The 19,765-nt window shown below is 45.2% G+C and overlaps 1 protein-coding gene across 5 annotated transcripts in view; it reads right to left on the bottom strand.

The window, feature by feature from the left end:
* zswim8 (zinc finger, SWIM-type containing 8) overlaps window positions 1-19,765 on the bottom strand; it is a 231,123-nt gene that overhangs the window by 18,254 nt on the left and 193,104 nt on the right. For 3 of the 5 annotated variants that reach the window (XM_061788842.1, XM_061788843.1, XM_061788846.1), the window contains exons 18-21: window positions 19,502-19,724; window positions 7,055-7,132; window positions 3,409-3,698; window positions 3,021-3,244 (exon numbers count right to left, since the gene is read on the bottom strand). In XM_061788842.1, coding sequence (XP_061644826.1) covers window positions 3,021-3,244; window positions 3,409-3,698; window positions 7,055-7,132; window positions 19,502-19,724 — 815 coding nt within the window. The remainder of the gene's footprint in view (window positions 1-3,020; window positions 3,245-3,408; window positions 3,699-7,054; window positions 7,133-19,501; window positions 19,725-19,765) is intronic. The other 2 variants (XM_061788844.1, XM_061788845.1) reach the window with 1 other exon arrangement.

Below are 19,765 nucleotides of genomic sequence, written 5' to 3'. Positions count from 1 at the left end.
AATAAATATTAAATAAATAAATAGCCTATTCATGTTGTCGTTGGGGGCTACCTGGTGCTTGCAGGGACCATGTTGGTGATACCTGCTCTTACATAGTGCTACAAAATAAATAATATAATAAATAATAGAAACAAACACATTTATAATTCAACTTTTAAAGATTTTAGGCTTTTAACTTTTCTCGACTCAACAAATTTAAAGTGAATAAATAGGATCACTAAAAAACACACAACAAAAGAAAACATATCAAATGTAAAACCAAAGGAAAAGAAAAAAACAGCATCCAGATAACTTGTCTGTAGTTATAACTTAGACTGGCACTGAGAAACACCAAGTGCCTTGAGGAATTGATCCAGTTTCTTCTGGTTCGTCTGGATATGATCTGCCCTGTTTTGGAGAAGATTCCACCAGAAGGGACTGAATCCATTGCATGATGATGCCTAACCGTGTGGTCGCCTCGGTTACGTGCTCTCGTATTGTCTATGTTTTTGTGTTTTTTGTTCATCTTTGGACATATTACGCGATTCACACAAGGGAAGACTTGCTAAACATTAGGGAGTCTACCTGGGACTTTCTTGCACCAACTTTCACAAATCCGCTCAGTTTTTTTTCTCCGAGTCACTTACCCGAGCAGCGGCCACAGTATACGGATCACGGAGGCGAAGATGACGTAGGGGGAAACGAGCCGGAGTTCAGGTCGAGCTCCGAAAGAGAGGATTGAACTATTGAACAATGCAAACTAAAACTAGCAGACATTCCAACAGGCTGGGAAGGAGGAAAAAACATCAGAGGCTGATTGTTTTGCGTGTGACAGTCTCGTCTTTGCAAGCAGCCAATCATATTGTAGGACTAATTACCGGTAAGCGGTTATTGAAACCCTGATTTTCAAAACCGTGGTATACCGTCAATGTGGTAATCGGCCCATGCCTAGTTGAGAGCTTTAATTTCCTTGGAGTCCACATTTCGGTCGACCATACCTTCTCCATTAACATCTCCTCTAAGGTGGGGAAAGCCTGACAGCAGCTTTACTTCCTCAGGAGAGTTAAAGCAGGCTCAGCTCCCCATCAAGTGTGGGTTAACTTCTACAGGTCAACAATTAAAAGCATCCTAGCATACTGCTGCAGTGTGTGGTTCTCCTGCTGCACAGCAGAGGACAGGAAGGACCTATTGTATAGTGGGTGGTCAAAGCAGCAGACTGAACCATCTGGGTGAACTGTCCCCCTCAGAGACATCTATACTGTCCTAGGAAGACCAGAACTTTTGGTTCTGGTCTTCCTACAAGGAAGACCAGAACCAACCCTGGCACAGACATCCCCAAGGCCGAACAGATATATGAATTTAATGAATAAAATTCCATCAATTCAATATTTTTCAGACAAGGTTTTAAATTCGGGAGAAACGCCTTTGTACATCAGTCAATTAGTCAAAACCATTGTGATAATGTTGATATGGTATGTTTAAATTATTTTACTCGAGATATACAGTCCCCTCCAAAAGTATTGGAACAGCAAGGTCAATTCCTTTGTTTTTGTTGTATACTGAAGACATTTGGGCTTCACATTAAAACATGAATATGAGACAAATGTTCAGAATTTCAGCCTTTATTTCATGGTATTTACATCTATGTGTTAACTGAGGATAGAGCACCTTTTGTTTGAAGCCACCCACTTTTCACTTTTGTTACTTTTCAAGTGAGCAAAATTATTGGAACATGTGACTGATGGGTGTTTCTAGTTGCCCAGGTGTTGCCTTTTAGATAGATTGCTTAAACATCAGATAGTTCTGATGTTCTGAAAAAGAAAAACTACTTGTGTATTGAGCAACAGACATTGAACAGGTCGGCCAAGGGTATCAACAGCAGTTGATGACAGAAACATTGTGAGAGCTCTGAAGAAACACCCAAAGACAACAGTCAGTGATATCACTGCCAACCTCACAGGGCAGGGGTGAAGGTATCACAATCTACTGTTCAAAGAAGACTTCGAGAGAAGAAATATACAGGCCATACCACAAGATGGAATGCACTCATCAGCAAAAAGAATCAGAAGGCCAGATTGGATTTTGCAAAGAAGTACAGAGATGAGCCACAAAACTGATGAGACTAAGATTAACCTCAACCAAAGTGATGGAAAGGCCAAAGGATGGAGAAAGAAAGGATCTGCTTCTGATCCAAAACATGCAAGCTCATCTGTGAAGCGTGGTGGAGGTAATGTCATGGCTTGCATGGCTGCTTCTGGAACGACGGGCTCACTAGTTTTTATTGATGTAACTCATGATGGTAGCATCAGAATGTATTCTGAAGTCTACAAAACAATTTTGTCTGGTAATTTACATCCAAACTAATCGGGAGAAGCTTCATCATGCAACAAGACAATGACCCAAAACATACTGCCAACACAACAAATGACTTCATCAGGGGAAAAAAGTGGAAGGTCTTAGACTGGCCAAGTCAATCACCGGACCTTAACCCAATAGAGCATGCATTTTACCTCATGAAGAGGAGACTCAAATGAGAAACCCCCAGAAACAAATACGGACTGAAAGAGGCTACAGTAAAGGCCTGTAAAAGCATTTTAAATGAAGAATGTAACATTCTGGTGAAGTCAATGTGTCGCAGGCTTGATGCAGTTATTGCATGTAAGGGTTATGTCACCAAATATTAAATGTTATTCACTTTAAGTTAATTTAATAATGTCTGTTCCAATACTTTTGCTCACTTGAAAAGTGGGTGGCTTCAAACAAAAGGTGCTCCGTCCTCACTTGATTAACACAGCTCGATGTAAAGACCATGAAATGAAAGCTGGACTTATGCTCTTTTGTCTCATATTCATCTTTTGATCTGAAACCCAAATGTCTTCAGTCTACAACAAAAACAAAGGAATTGACCTTGCCGTTCCAATACTTTTGGAGGGGACTGTATAAGTTCATTTTAAATTTTTCAAATAAAACAAATGAGCACAGCTGACTTTGAAATAACATTCAACCAAGAACGACGACGGTTCAAACAAAAGTTTGAGCACCTGTTCTTTGCACTGCACCAAGGCTCTCTGGATTTCATTCGGATTCAGAGCATGTGCATGAGGCAGGCAACTCAGAGCCAGTTCCGCAGCTGCACGGACCATGTTGAGGTCCCTAGCCCGTGATGCCCGGTCAGCCAGTGATGCTACTTCTGGAGGTGTGAGGTGACCGTCCCAACACTCCATCAAAATGTTGAGGGCAGCACTGCCAATCTCCATTGCTTGACCTGAAAGGGTATAGTATGAGTGTGTAGAGCAAATGAGAATATCATACATGACAGTGACTTAGAGCAGAAATTGAAAACCACCCCCCAAAATCGTCAAGTGATATTGTGTACAGCCAGGACAGCAAACTCATGAACACACAAACACAAAATGCACTGAGACACACCTGTAATCCAGGACACATGTGAGGAGTAGGTTCTGGACAGCCAGTTGGGAGAGACAAAGTTGTGGAGACCAAGAGCATACAAGCCGATCTCAAAGGCACAGAGATGCAGGTTTCTGTGGGGTCCTTGGTGAGCTCCACTAACAGAAGGCTGAGTGAAGATGGAGGTAGATGAGTTTCCTCCAGCTTTGATGAGCACAGTCTTGGCTAACTCAAAGTAAAAGTGAGCTGCAGCCTCTGATGGCTGGTTAGGCACATGAGGCACATGGCACTCTGGACGACGCCCTTTGTACCTAGACACAGAACACAAAATTAAACGTGTTATAATAATCAATATATAGGATTCATTCAAATATATTTAAATACTGTAAAAAATATATTTTTAAAAACTTTCAACAAATGTTTTCAATGTAACTAATTCTACGAATATACTGTAGAGTTACAACATTCTGTGACACCTGATAATGTGCATTGGCTTCAGCTCCTGATCTTTTAAATGCATCAACATCTTTTCACCAACCTCTTTCACTCACACATACATACATACAACACATCTCAATTAGCAGACATTTTCACAGACCAAGGCTTTTTATGTCAATATATAGACACTACAGACAAGGGTAAAATCTTCAGCTAAAATGCAACCAAATGCACCTGCAGCCAGCGTCCGAAATGAACAATCGCCAGGCACCAAATGAGAGTAAATTTTCCGTTTGCCGAGTACATCTCAGAGGCCTATCTGTCACATGACGAATAAACGTGTGTACCATACTATTCATGTTTTTATGTCTTCATTTTGGTGGGTTTCTCCTTTATGTTCCTCTGCTGTCTGCACGTACCGTATATGAATGATGCACGTGTACACAAACACACACAATGTGAACAGATGCACGCATGACAGACAGGCTAATTAAGTCGTGGGAACATGTGGAGACTTTTAGAAGGAGGAGCGGGTTAGGGCCACAGAGACGCCGTCTCCCAATGTTAGAAGGGATGTCACCAATTATGTCAAGGCTTGCCATGTATGTGCTGCCAACAAGTCCTCTCGTAAACGTCCTTCTGTGGAGTTGCGACCCCTGCCAATACCACAACGTCCTTGGTCAGACATCTCCGTAGACGTAACGGGATTACCGGCCTCGAAAGGAAATACCACCATTGTCACAGTCGTGGACAGGTTCTCTAAAATGGCGCACTTCATTGCACTCCCGAAACTCCCTTCAGCTAAAGACACTGCAGAGTTAATGATACACCAGGTTTTCAAGTTCCATGGTTTCCCCAAGAATGTGGTATCCGATAGGGGTTCCCAATTCATTTCGCAATTTCGGAAGGAGTGTTGTAATCTCATAGGTGCTACCGTCAGTCTGTCATCTGGGTTTCACCCTGAAACCAACGGCCAAACCGAGAGGCTGAACCAGGACCTGGAGAATGGGCTCCGATGTCTTGCTTCACAGGAGCCACGATCCTAGTCTCAGAAACTGGTTTGGGTCGAATTCTCTCACAATTCCCTCCCCTCTGCATCCACTGGTCTATCGCCTTTTCACGTTGTGCATGGTTACCAACCATCTCTATTTCCTGCCATAGCCCCAGAGTCCACAGTTCCAGCGGCATTGACCTTGGTGAGATGATGCAGGATGACCTGGGAGCGAGCCCGCCATGTCTTGATGTCTCAAAAGTGTTCTCTGTCAATTGATTGTCTGTTGTCGTACTAGAGCGGCTCCAACTACCGGAGACAAATTCCTTGTGTGTTTTTTGGACATACTTGGCAAATAAAGATGATTCTGATTCATCCTTCAGGCATCCTTCACCACAGCTGCCCCTCACACTGTCCAACTGCCCTGTGACAACAGTCGAGACCTTCAAGTTCCTGGGAATTAGTCTCTCAGGACGTCAAGCGGGAAATCAACATCAACTCCATCCTCAAAAAGGCCCAACAGAGGATGTACTTCCTGCGGCTTCTGAGGAACCACGGCCAGCCACAGGAGCTGTTGAGGCAGTTCTACACAGCAGTCATCGAATCAGTCCTGTGTTCACCCATCACAGTCTGGTGTGGTGCTGCAACAAAAAAGGATAAACTCCGACTGCAACAGACAATCAAAACTGGTGAAAAAAATTGTCGGTTACCCCCTACCCACCCTTGAGGACTTGCACGCTGCCAGAACTAAGACAAGAGCATGCAAAATCCTTTTAGACCCTCCACATACTGGTCACCACCTCTTCCAGCTCCTTTCCTCAGGTAGGCAATATCGATCAATGCAAACTAAAACAAGCAGACATTCCAACAGCTTCTTCCCTCTTGCCATTAATTTCTTAGCAACGGTTAACTTAAAATTCCATTGTAACATGCTGACAATTTTGTCTTGAGATTGTAGTCACATCTCTGTTGGGCCGATTATACATTATTCGTGCACTTACTGTAGTAGTCCCGCCACTTTGCACTACTTGCATATTTGTTGTTGACCAATACTGACCACTCATGTGCTTGAGAAGTATCTGCACCATTAGCACAATTGACATTATTCCAGATTATCGCACTACTAGTCACTTTAAACTGCATAAATTTCTTGAAGTATCTGCACCATTTGCACAATTGACATTCCAGATGATCGCACTACTAGTCACTTTAAACTGTGTAGCGTATATTGGTTTTGGATAAAAACGTAATAAATTTTGGAGAAAGAGGTGGCCGGAGGTGAACGCCTAGGTTTCTTCCGGTTTAGTTTGATTTACGTTAACGTTACGATCTTTGTCTCGAAAAGGAGCACCACGTCTCTTTTTGTGTGTAAATTTGAAGAAAAGTGACGAAAAACCTCGATCAGTCTCATCATCTAGAAGGCAGCTACCCGGATGAAATAAGAGTTCTAGAATATAGCGGTTTAACGATTAAACTCAACCACACACAAAAATACAACAGGGAGTGGAATTTTATCCAAAACTGAGTTCAATCTAAGAGGGGAAATGGCAGGGTAACATACAGAGGGACTCTACCACAAAAATAAAATAATACTACTGGTGAAAGAAGGAAAAATAGGCATACGAAAAGGGAAATTGGACATCGCGTGTTGCTGGGCTAAAAATGAGCCTGACTAGGTTACAGCGTGTTGAGCTAGTACAAAGTTGGAACTTGTGTGAAGTTGGCATTTCCCCCAAAATTATTGGGCACTAATTTTGCACATTCTGACAACGATTGTTGTGCTACTCACGACCTTAGATCAGTGGGTCTTTACGGATGGTCTTTCTCAGTTGTCTCGGGAGAAACGGAGGCAGGTTTCGTTGAAGAAAAAAGGTGCACAAAAATAAAACAAACGGGAGAAGAAAAAGGGAAGTTGTTAATCACGCTTTCGATGGGAGAATACGCCCGTTCCTCTTCCTGCCTTTTTCAGGATCCGCTGGCACTTCAGAGAGCTCATGCTTGGATGGAAGCGTACCTTAGCGTACCCTTAGTTGCAGTTGCTCTGGTGCCGAATACATAGGCCAGGAAACTAAGTCTCCATCCCAGGTTCACGTTGGCCGAACCACGTTTTAAAAAAAAAAAGAGGAGAGGTGGCAGAATGCCGGAGCCGTGCCTCGGTAACTTGGAACATGAAGGACAGGCGCCAAGAAGCAAGAGAGAACAAAAGCCAAGCGGAGGCGGGTGTCAAAGGTTAAATACCTAGGTGGTGTGTCTAAGAGATGGGGAAACTGGAGATGACCACACCCATCGACTTGAATTTTGGTCTGCAAATTAGCCCTAAAAATGGTGTAAAAATCATATATTAACATAAAATACTCCCAACTTTGTACTCTTACTCAAAGATCAAGCATATAGAATGATTGTTCAAACTTAAGGCTTCTTTATACTCGCGCGGACGGCGACGTCACTGCGCCTGTCCCACACGTAGTTTGCCTTTGTACTCGAGTGCAACCCACGCGCGCAGTTTTGAAAGTGTGCTGCAGTTCACCTCCAAGTTGGGGTGTCGCTACGACTGGCATTGGCTAGGACACCACAGGGTGGCGTTTCCTCTACATTTTTTTGGCTATTTCCGGTAGCCGTTTTTTTTACTTTCTTTTCAGTAACAAGGAACAAAGCAACAACAATGGCGACCGTGGAACAGTGTCTGTTAGAACAAATGGACCTAGATGACCAGATGATACGTTTAATTATGCTGCAAAATCGATCGAGAAGGCGGCAGCGTAGATGGTATGTAGAACCAAGGGGCAGGCTGAGTACGTCATCACAGCATGTGATTAAAACGGACCAATCACGAGAGATGACCTCCGCGGCGTTCGACGCGCAGCAATTTTTGACGTGTGCGCGTCAAGCTACGCAGAGTGGCCGCGCGGGGCAATTCGTCAGTCACGTGACGCAATGCGGGCGTTGTCGGCCGTGCGAGCGCGGGAGTATAAAGACGCATTTAGTCTTGGCAAATCAACTGCTTATTGTTCAATACAACATTTCATACTCTTCTTCTTCTTCATTTCCTTTCGGCTTGTTCCGTTAGGGGGCGCCACAGCGCGTCATCCTTTTCAATGTAAGCCTATCTCCTGTATCCTCCTCTCGAACACCAACTGCCATACTGTTTGGCTTCAAATCAAGACGACAGTTCTCAAACGCTCGCAGCTGGATTTGTAAAGCTGACACAATGACACAGACAAGGCATACATTTGGAATATTTCTGCAGAGTTCGTAAAATATCAAAATATCTTCGGTTAAAAAAGAAAAACTTCAAATGTGAGTCCACAGATTTCCAGTAACTCTCAACCGCCAGCAGGTGTCGTGCACATTCCAGCAATGTTTCGACTGGAGAGAAGATCTCCCAACCTTTTGGTCGCTCTATCAGTTCTGCACATCAAAGGGTCTTTGATGACTGGCAACCCAGGTTTTGAGGGGAGCTGTTAATTAGTTTACGGTCTGGTTTAGTTAAGCCTCAAGATGTTTAGTTAAGCCTCAAGATGTTGATCATGCTTTGTAAAAACAATTGTGACCTTTCGGCCCAGGGCGTGGATGTTGCGGCGTGGCGAATTTTTATTATTCGCCGTGACATCAAAAGCTGTTGGAACTTGACTCCAGATGGTCATATCCTTTCAAAATTTCACACAACTGATGAAAGTCCCCACTTAAAGGCATCTATGGAAAAAAATATATAATCGTACTAAAAGCACAACCTATTGGCACAAGGAAATAACATTTCACACTTCGTTGTCCTCCTGCTAGCACGTTAATTCAATCTACCTAATATTTGCTCAGAAGACTGTTCAGGCCTTCATGATGTCACAATACAAAGTTTGAGTTTTTGACAATCGCTGTTGCCGTAGTGATGTCCTGTTCGCCACGCTATTCGCCAAGAGACCAACACCGGTTTGAGGGTCTAAACATGCAAGCAAACTCATGAAACTTTGTACACACTTCAAGCCTGCCAAACATTTCAATATTTTACAGTTTGTTTTGTGTGCAATTTTTAAAACGGGACTTTTCACCGAGTTCTACCAAAATTGGGAGGCATATGGAACAACCCAAAAACTACAAAAAAAAGTCTCTTGGAGCCATCCCCTACAGGAAGTCCGCCATTTATTTACTTTCAAATTCTGACCTATTTTTCGCCCTTTACAGCAGTCATATTTTAACTAACAACTCCTTCAGACTTCATCCGATCGACATCAAACTTTGGATGTCGAATATGAACATACTGAATATGAAAAGTTATTCAAAGCTTTCCATTTCATCCAATGCTGTTGCCGTGACGACATGCTGTTCGCTACTCTGTTGTGTCGTGCTGCAAATTATTGTGAAACTGAATTAAACGATATATGGTTTTACACGAATACAAATCTGAAAACTGTGGTGCGCATTCCTATTCAATGGATCCGCAATTTAAGACCCTTGCAGCGGTTGCTGCTCGGGCCCCAATTGCGGATTATAATCATAGGAATTTCTTTTTTATTACCAGAATCAGAATCATCTTTATTTTCACAGTATGTCAAAAACACACATGGAATTTGTCTCCGGTACAGTACGGAGAATCACTGAGCAATGAAACGTTACCGGTAATGTGGCAATGCCGATATATACATATTTTTTGACATTTGTGCAAATGGTGCATTCCTCCAGCAATTTAGAGCAGTTTGAAATGACTAATTGGGAAATAATATGGTACAGTGACCATTATAGAGACTTCAAGAAATTTAAGCAGTTTAAAGTGACTAGTAGTGCGATAAACTGATGTTGATGTTGATGTTGGTCTCCCACTTCAGGTCCTGAGAGACTCTAATTCCCAGGAACTTGAAGGTCTCGACAGTGGACACAGGGCAGTTGGACAGTGTGAGGGACAACTGTGGCGAAAGATGCTTTCTGAAGTCCACAATCATCTCCACAGTCTTGAGCGTGTTCAGCTTCAGGTTGTGTCGGCCGCACCAAAGGTCCAGCCGCTCCACTTCCTGTCAATATGCAGACTCATCACTGTCTTTGATGAGGCCGATGACTGTGGTGTCGTCTGCAAACTTCAGGAGTTTGACAGCTCGGTGCGGTGAGGTGCAGTCGTTCGTGTAGCGAGAGAAGAGCAGCGGAGAGAGGACACATTCTTGGGGCGCCCCAGTGCTGGTGGTGCGTGTGGATGAGATGGTCTCCCCGAGCCTCACCTCCTCCTGCCCATCAGGAAGCTGTAAATCCAATGGCAGAAGGCAGGCGAGATGCTGAGGTGGAGAAGCTTGGAGGAGAGGAGTTGATGATGATGATGGTGTTGAAGGCAGAGCCACAAACAGGATCCTTGCGTAGGTCCTCACGCTGTAGAGGTGTTTTCGGATGAAGTGCAGTCGCATGTTGAGTGCGTCATCCACAGACCTGTTTGCTTGGTAGGCAAACTGCACGGGGTCCAGCAGGGGGCCTGTGACGCTCTTGAGGAGGTCCAGCATGAGGAGTTCAAAGGACTTCATGTCCACAGATGTCAAGGTGACAGGCCTGTAGTCATTCAGAGCCGTGATTGCCGGTTTCTTGGGGACTGGGATGGTGGTGGAGCGTTTGAAACAGGATGGTACTTCACACAGTTCCAGAGATCTGTTGAAGATCTCTGTGAAGACTGGAGCGAGCTGGTCCGCGATGACTTTGAGGCAGGATGGGGACACATGGTCTGGGCCTGCTGCTTTTTTTATCTTTTGTTGTTTGAAGATGCGTCTCACATCCTGTTCGTGGATGGTCAACGCAGAAGGGGGAGTCAGAGGTGTGAATGTGGTCGGTGGTGCGGCTGGGTGGGTGTGGGGTATGAAAGTGTAATTTTCAAATCTGCAGTGAAGGTGTTCAAGTCGTCAGCTAGCCCTTTATTGTTCTCTGCTTGGGGGGGATGGTTGCTTGTAGTTGGTTAGTGATTGTAATCCACGCCAGACTGACAAAGTCATTTGCGGAAAACAGTTTTTCTGCATAATTTCTCTTTGCAATGTTAATTTCTTTAGTCAGCTGGTTTCTAGCGCAATTATACAGGGCTCTATCCCCACGTCGATAGGCATCCTCTTTCACCTGACGAAGTTGCTGAAGTTTGGCAGTGAACCACGGCTTGTTGTTATTCAACGTGCGAAATGTCTTTGTTGGTACACACACATCTTCATAGAAACTGATATAGGATGTGACATAGTCTAGGCTGCCAGCTGAAGTTTCAAAGACACTCCAATCTGTCCAGTCTAAATAGTCTTGAAGTTCTATCTCTGCTTCATTGGCCGACTTCACTTTTTTTTTTAAAATTATTTTTTTTTTTAAACAAACTTTATGGAGATCTCAGTGAAACTACAATGCGTACATGCGCAGAAGCGATGCGCACAAAGTCAAAATGGCAGCATCCGCGGGCAGCATTGCCAGAATAAAGTAAGTACTACTACTACTGGCGAGATGAAGCTTCATGAAGCATTCTAACACTTCAGCCATTGGTTCGAGTAATGGTTAACGTCTTGATGCTTCATTGCACACAAAACCACCTGCTGGCCATGTGCATAATCACAGGCAGCTGGATCTTTACCATATGTGCTGTGTTGCATTTTTGCGTCTTTCTGACTCTCGTGAATGACGATAGATTACAAAACAATGTTTGACCAAGTAATTTCGCCACATCAAGTGTAAAATATTTTATTTTTCAACGTATTCCGTGTGTTTAAAATGTTCATAATCACTGGTATGGCAGGTCGTATAATGTTTTTCTGTCACTTTGGGAAAAGGCATGGCTTAAGAGGCCCGAGGATTTTGAAAGTGCTTATGGAGAAATAACAGTTTATCATAATTTTTGGATGAAGTGATTAATTAAAGAGATTTTTAAATTGTGGTACAGTAATTTCTCCTCTCCCAGTGAGGTTTTATTTTACCTTGCTTTCTGTGAAGACAATAAATACTTTCTCCATGAATAAAATAACAAATGGTGGAAAATGCAGTTTTTGATAAACAAAGCTAATTGATAAGCCTCAATGATATTTCCTTATGTGGTGCGGTCCTGCTTGGGGTTCGAACTCAGGCGACCACCATACCCCAGGTTAAGAGTCGAGTGCTTCAACCGATGGGCTATTATAGACCAGAATGCTGGGTTAGCGGGTGTCAGCCTTCTTCCAATGATTCTGAGGAATCATTCCCTCCCTATCTCTACTGTCCAAGCTATGTCCAAACTGCTGTCAACACTCTCCAAACTCTATCAGCCTATAGAAACTACAGTCTTTATCCAAACTGAGCTGACCGCAACTCTATATAAAAAAACACAAACACATTTTGAATGGAGCCTGCATGAGGGGCTGAGATTGTTGTCAAACCTCACGGCAAACCCTGAAGCGCTTCCCGAATCGGTCCCGTGGTACCGCCGGGCAGCGAGACTTCAGACACTTCAGGGTCCGCCCCTAAATGAAGGAAGCCTCGATATGCGCTTTGTGGAAACGCCCCCTCCATTACTTTACACACGCCTCGAAGACATCACTAGTAAGAAGTATTTTATTCTTTGACTCATCTCTGTACATCCACAGTGGAACTTGAACACGTGTCTGAACTGCTGCCACCTAGATGACTAGCTGCAGCAGACCAACACAAAGAGCTAATGGAGGCCCAGACATTTCTTGAGAGCAGAACCACCTTTTCAATAGTTTGAAGTCCGACCGTGAGCACAGAGAGTAGGTCCCACCCCAAACTCAAACCTCTGCAAGAGACTCTGCTCCCCATAGAGGCCCATGAACAGAGATGAAGCTCTAATACAGTGGGTACGGAAAGTATTCTGAACCCCTTAAATGTTTCACTGTTATATTGCAGCCATTTGCTAAAATAATTTTACTTAATTTTTCCTCATTAATGTACACACAACACCCCATATTGACAGAGAAAAACGGAATTGCTGAAATTTTTGCAGACTAATAAAGAACAACTGAAATATCACACAGCCATAAGTATTCAGACCCTTTACTCAGTATTTAGTAAAAGCACCCTTTTGAGCTAATACAGCCATTAGTCGTTTTGGGAATGATGCCGCAAGATTTTCACACTTGGATTTGGGGCTCCTCTGCCATTCCTCCTTGCAGATCCTCTCCAGTTCTGTCAGGTTGGATGGTGAACGTTGGTGGACAGCCATTTTCAGGTCTCTCCAGAGATGCTCAATTGGGTTTAAGTCAGGGCTATGGCTCGACCATTCAAGTACAGTCACGGAGTTGTTCTGAAGCCACGCCGTTATTTTAGCAGTGTGCTTAGGGTCATTGTCTTGTTGGAAGGTAAACCTTCGGCTCAGTCTGAGGTACTGAGCACTCTGGAGAAGGTTTTCATCCAGGATATCCCTATGCTTGGCTGCATTCATCTTTCCTTTTATTGCAACCAGTCGTCCTGTCCCTGCAGCTGAAAAACACCCCCACTGCATGATGCTGCCACCACCATGCTTCACTGTTGGGACTGTATTGGACACGTGGCCAGCTCTAGAAAGGGTTCTGGTCGTCCCAAAAGTCTTCCATTTAAGGATTATGGAGGCCACTGTGCTCTTAGGAACCCTTAGTGCAGCATAATTTTTTTGTAACCTTGGCCAGATCTGTGCCTTGCCACAATTCTGTCTCTGAGCTCTTCAGGCAGTTCCTTTGACCTCATGATTCTCATTTGCTCTGACATGCACTGTGAGCTGTAAGGTCCTATATAAACAGGTGTGTGGATTTCCTAATCAAGTCCAATCAGTATAATATAAAACAGCTGGACTCCAATGAAGGTGTAGAACCATCTCAAGGATGATCAGAAGAAATGGACATCACACAAGTTAAATATTTGAGTGTCACAGCAAACGGTCTGAATACTTATCGCTGTGTGATAGTTCAGTTTTTCTTTTTTAATAAATCTGTAAAGTGTCTGACTAAAACTGCAAAAATTTCACCCCTCCTTGAGCTGTCACCTTATCGTGGGGGAGGGGTTTGTGTGTCCCAATGATCCTAGGAGCTAAGTTGTCTGGGGCTTTATGCCCCTGGCAGGGTCACCCATGGCAAACAGGTTCGAGGTGAGGGACCAGACAAAGCACAGCTCCAAAAACCTCTATGAAGATGAAAAATTCAGGAAGACGTTTTCCCTTGCCCGGACGCGGGTCACCGGGGCCCCCCTCTGGACCCAGGCCTGTAGGTGGGGCTCGAAGGCGAGTACCTGGCACAGCCCAAAAGGATGACGTGTGTCCCCCTTCCCATGGGCTCACCACCTGTGGGAGGGGCCACAGGGGTCGGATGCAGTGTGAGCTGGGCGGTGGCCGAAGGCAGGGACCTTGGCGATCTGATCCCCAGCTACAGAAGCTAGCTCTAGGGACGTGGAATGTCACCTCTCTGGCAGGGGGGGAGCCCGAGCCCGAGCTGCTGTGTAAGGTCGAGAAGTTATAGTCGATATAGTCGGGCCTCACCTCCACACACAGCTAGGGCTCTGGTACCAGTCCTCTTGAGAGGGGTTGGACTCTCTTCCACTCTGGAATTGCCCATGGTGAGAGGCGCCGAGCAGGTGTGGGTATACTTATTGCCCACCGGCTCAGCGCCTGTGCCCCAGTGGACAAGAGGGTAGCCTCCCTCTGCCTTTGGGTGGGGGATGGGTCCTGACTGTTGTTTGTGCCTATGCACCAAATAGCAATTCAGAGTACCCACCCTTTTTGGAGTCCTTAGAGGGGGTGCTAGAGAGCGCTCCTGTTGGGTACTCCATCGTTCTGCTGGGGGATTTCAATGGTCACGTAGGCAATGACAGTGAGAACTGGAAGGGCGTCACAGGGAGGAATGGCCCCCCAGATCAGAACCCGAGCGGTGTTCTGTGATTGGACTTCTGTACTCGTCACGGATTGTCCATAACAAACACCATGTTCAAGCATAAGGGTGTCCACACGTGCACTTGGCACCAGGACACCCTAGGTCGCAGGTCGATGATCGACTTTGTGGTCGTGTCGTCGGGCTTGCAGCCGCATGTCTTGGACACTCGGGTGAAGTGAAGGGCGGAGCTGTCAACTGATGTTGACAGTTGTCTCCGATGGTGGGGGAAGATGCCGACCTGACGGGCCCAAATGTATTGTGAGGGTCTGCTGGGAATGTCTGGCAGAATCCCCTGTCAGAAGGAGTTTCAACTCCCACCACAGACAGAACTTTGCTCACGTTCCGGGTGAGGCAGAGGACATTGAGTCTGACTCGCCCATGTTCCGCGCCTCGATTGATGAGGCGGCTGACCGGAGCTGTGGCCGTAAGGTGGTCGGTGCCTGTCGTGGCGGCAATCCCCGAACCCGTTGGTGGACACCAACGGTGAGGGATGCCGTCCAACTGAAGAAGGAGTCCTATCGGGCTCTTTTGGCCTGTGGTACTCTTGAGGCAGCTGATGGGTACCGGCTGGCTAAGCGGAATGCTAAGCGGTGGTCGCTGAAGCAAAAACTTGGCCATGGGAGGAGTTCGGTGAGGCCATGGAAAAAGACTTCCGGACGGCTTCGAGGAAATTCTGGTCCACCATCCGGCGTCTCAGGAGGGGGAAGCAGTGCACCATCAACACTGTGTATAGTGGGGATGGGGCGCTGCTGACCTCGACTCGGGACGTTGTGAGCCAGTGGGGAGAATACTTCAAAGACCTCCTCAATTCCACCGACACGCCTTCCCATGAGGAAGCATAGTCTGGGGTCTGAGGCGGGCTCTCCTATTTCTGGGGTTGAGGTCACCGAGGTGGTTAAAAAGCTCCTCGGTGGCAGGCCCTGGGGGTGGATGAGATTCGCCCGGAGTTCCTAAAGGCTTTGGATGTGGTGGGGCTGTCCTGGTTGACACGCCTCTGCAACATCGCGTGGAGATCGGGGACAGTGCCTCTGGATTGGCAGACTGGGGTGGTGGTCCCACTTTTTAAGAAGGGGGACCGAAGGGTGTGTTCCAACTACAGGGGGATCACACTCCTCAGCCTCCCTGGTAAGGTCTATTCAGAGGTGCTGGAGAGGAGGGTCCGTCGGGAAGTCGAATCTCAGGTTCAGGAGTAGCAGTGTGGTTTTTGTCCTGGCCGTGGAACAGTGGACCAGCTGTACACCCTCGGCAGGGTCCTCGAGAGTGCATGGGAGTTTGCCCAACCAGTCTACATGTGTTTTGTGGACTTGGAGAAGGCGTTCGACCGTGTCCCTCGTGGTGTCCTGTGGGGGGTGCTTCGGGAGTATGGGGTACCGAACCCCCTGATACGGGCTGTTCGGCCCCTGTACGACCGGTGTCAGAGTTTGTTCCGCATTGCCGGCAGTAAGTCGGACTCGTTTCCGGTGAGGGTTGGACTCCGCCAAGGCTGCCCTTTGTCACCGATTCTGTTCATAACTTTTATGGACAGAATTTCTAGGCATAGAGGGGGTCTGGTTTGATGGCCTCTGTATTGCATCTCTGCTTTTTGTAGATGTGTTTCTGTTGGCTTCATCAAGTCGTGACCTCCAACTCTCACTGGAGCGGTTCGCAGCCAAGTGTGAAGCGGCTAGAATGAGAATCAGCACCTCCAAATCTGAGACCATGGTCCCCAGTCCTACCCTCATCTATGGTCACGAGCTGTGGGTCGTGACCGAAAGAACAAGATCCCGGATACAAGCGGCCGAAATAGGTTTCGGGGTGTCAGGGCTCTCCCTTAGAGATAAGGTGAAGATGATAAGAAACAAAGATGGCTCAATAATTTTTAGTCCTTTTTCTCAATTGAGCTTTTTCAACATTTCTTCAAGGTAAGCTGTAAATAGCTTCGGACAGTGTGCCGCCTTGCCTGACGCCTTTTCCGAGACTTATTTGCACTCTTTCATCATCAATTCGTATTGAACCAGAAGAATCGTTGTATATTGATTGTAGAATGTTGATATAGGTCGGCTCTATCCCTTGATTTACTCGCGCCTGCAGTATCGAAGTGACTGAGTCAAACGTTTCATTGTCGATGAAGGCTACACACAAAGACATTTTGTACTCGTGTCGTTCGATTATTTGTTGAACTCTCTGTATGTGGTCCATAGTATTAAAACCGCTACGAAAACGCGCTTGCTGTGCTTCATTGAGTTTGATTCCAATTCCTTTGCAAAGACTTTATAAATCGTTGAGAGCAGCCTTATTGGGCGATAATTTATGGGGCAAAATGATTTCTGCATCTTTCCATGTCGCCGGTATTTCTTGCAAGTCCAAGCAGCGTTGAAATAGTTTTACAAGGATCTCATTAGGTTCGTTGCATCCTGCTTTAAGCATTTATTTTATCCGGACCATAAATATATATTATGATTATTTCTCCTCCAAACACGACAAGTTTTTACCAAAAAGTTCTATTTTGGTTTCATCTGACCATATGACATTGTCCCAATCCTCTTCTGAATCATCCAAATGCTTTCGAGCAAACTTCAGACGGGCCTGGTCATGTACTGGCTTAAGCAGGGGGACACATCTGGCACTGCAGGATTTGAGTCCCTGGCGGCGTAGTGTATTACTGATGGTAGCCTATGTTACTTTGGTCCCAGCCCTCTGCAGGTCATACACTAGGTCCCCCGTATGGTTCTGGGATTTTTGCTCACCGTTCTTGTGATCATTTTGACCACACTGGGTGAGATCATTCATGGGCTCCCGCAGAGAACGTTCTTGATTGTAACATAAATTCAGCAATCTAGAAGACTCTGAAGAGTACAATAAGTCAAAATAAACACATTTTCTTCATGCAGAAAAACATTTATTTACACCAGTCAAGTACATGTTGATGTACAAATTTAAGATTAAAATTAAATTTGCCTCAATTTTTTCCTTTTTTGTTTTGGCCTCCAATTTCAGCCAGGCCCATCTCCACCTGCACCTGATGCCTGCTTCAAGCTGTGCCACATGAATAGCATCCTCCTCTTTAAGTACTCTCATTTTGGAAAAGAATTGACTAAAATCATTTTGTGTTTCACTTCCTTTTTCACTTTTACCAACTTCAAAGGCTAATCCCAAATGCATCCTCCAGGAAAATATTAAGGACAATATGTTTTTGTTTTTATTGGCCATTTCTGAATTTGAAGTTAGTTCATTCTGTGTCGTGACATCATCCCTAACATTGCTTCGTCGCTTAATACATTTAACATCTGTAAACTAATTAGATAAATGTAGGCGCGTTTCCTAATTAATACAAGATGTACTATCGGATCACCTCTTGTCGCCGATGTTGCGTGTGCTTCGCGGTTCCGCTGGGACCGCAACCAGGGCCACGACCCACAACACCTCAACATGAAAATACAAAAGACCAGTGCAACAAATATGACACGGGCTGATCTGATGAGCAAAAATGTTGCTTAAACTTAAGAGGAGCAATAGAGGATGTCCGCTCCAGAAGTAAGTAGAGTAGCCAAATATTGTACTCAAGTAAGAGTACTGTTACTTGACAATAATGTGACACAAGTAAAAAGTAGGCCTCCAAAAAATTACTTGAGTCAGAGTAAAAAGTACACAGTGAAATAATTACTCAAGTACGGAGTAAACAGTGAGTAACTTCCGATTTTTTTAACCACAGCATGAACATCAATTTTAAAAAAATAATTACAAAATAAAATGCAAATTCTGAAAATTCTGTCGTCTGTTGCTGTGAGTGGGCGTGTGTGTATGCACAATCAAAACTACAACAAAACATCTGCAATTTACTGCACGGTGTTTTCTCAAGTTATAAGTGAGCTGAAATATCCACGTTTGGGCAGACAGTGCAAGACAAATACGACAATACATGTAAGCTGTTGTTTTTGTTCTTCTAAATGCAAACACGGCAAGTTGCGCGCCATTGCCTTCATGTAACGACGACCTTCCCAACATGGCCGCCACGTAGGCATGACGGTTAGCCGGGCTGGCTTATCTCGTTTTAGTAACTATGCCCGGGAAGCCCAATAGAAGACATTGTGTGAGGTCATGTGACTTTCTTGTGGCGTTTGACTTAAACGTCACTAGCGGTTAAACTGGATTGGAGCAAACACCGCCAATGCGGAAGTCTTAAGTCGTAGTCTCGCTCACGAAATAGTTGGTAAATAAGCAATAATTCAAAACTAAAACTAAGTAGCGACTGACATTTAGATCATTGTAATGGAGTAAAAGTACCGTTACTTCTTAAGAGCAGACGCGGCAGAAGTGTTTTTTCTGATCTCGTCAACTTCTGTGATTTATCCAAAGCCGGTCCCGAGCGCACAGGCGGAACCTCAGGCCAATGCGCCAGCATATTAGTCCGCCGCGGAGTAATATTTACAATTACATGTGTGTGTGGACAGTGGACGTGTGGAATGAATCTAACTTCCGGCGTTCAACAAGTACGAGACAGCCTATGACGACAGCAACGGAGAACGGCCCCCCAGAAAAACTCATCGGATCTGTATGATTTACGGAAAGGGCCTATTTTGAATTCAAAACGGCGAATTTCTGATTTGCATGTATGAAGACGTTACAGGACTGTGAGAGCCAGAAATCTCGCTTGTTTGTAGGTGACCAAATACTCATTTTCCACTATAATTTGCTGTTAAATTCTTTAAAAATCAGACTGTGATTTTCTGGATTTTGTCTCTCCGAGGTGAGGTATACCTATGGTGAAAATGACAGGCCTCTCTCATCTTTCGAAGTGGGAGAACTTGCACAATCGGTGGCTGACTAAATCCTTTTTTGCCCCACTGTAGCTATTAGTTTGTAAGTTTTTGAGGACATGCGCTGTTACCTGCTGGTATCCATGCTCTTGGCTCTGGCACCCCCCCCTGCCCGGTGAGATCCACTGGAGGAGGACGATCCCAGCGAATCTGAGGATGAGCTACTGATGCTGTCACTATCTTGACCACGACCCCACGATGTTGCTGCCCAGCCGCCTCGTAATGGCCGGCGGCTGAGAGTGGGAGAACTGTCTGAGGTTGTCTCTGGAGCACTGCTGTCAATACTTGCCATGCCTGTCCAAGAAAGATGTGTCACCTTACTCGTTGATTAAACA

Source organism: Phyllopteryx taeniolatus, chromosome 11 (genome assembly GCF_024500385.1).
Source record: "Phyllopteryx taeniolatus isolate TA_2022b chromosome 11, UOR_Ptae_1.2, whole genome shotgun sequence".
Taxonomy (NCBI): Eukaryota; Metazoa; Chordata; class Actinopteri; order Syngnathiformes; family Syngnathidae; genus Phyllopteryx; species Phyllopteryx taeniolatus.
Note: the sequence above shows the minus strand (reverse complement) of the source record. Positions and strands in the feature narration are given on the sequence as shown.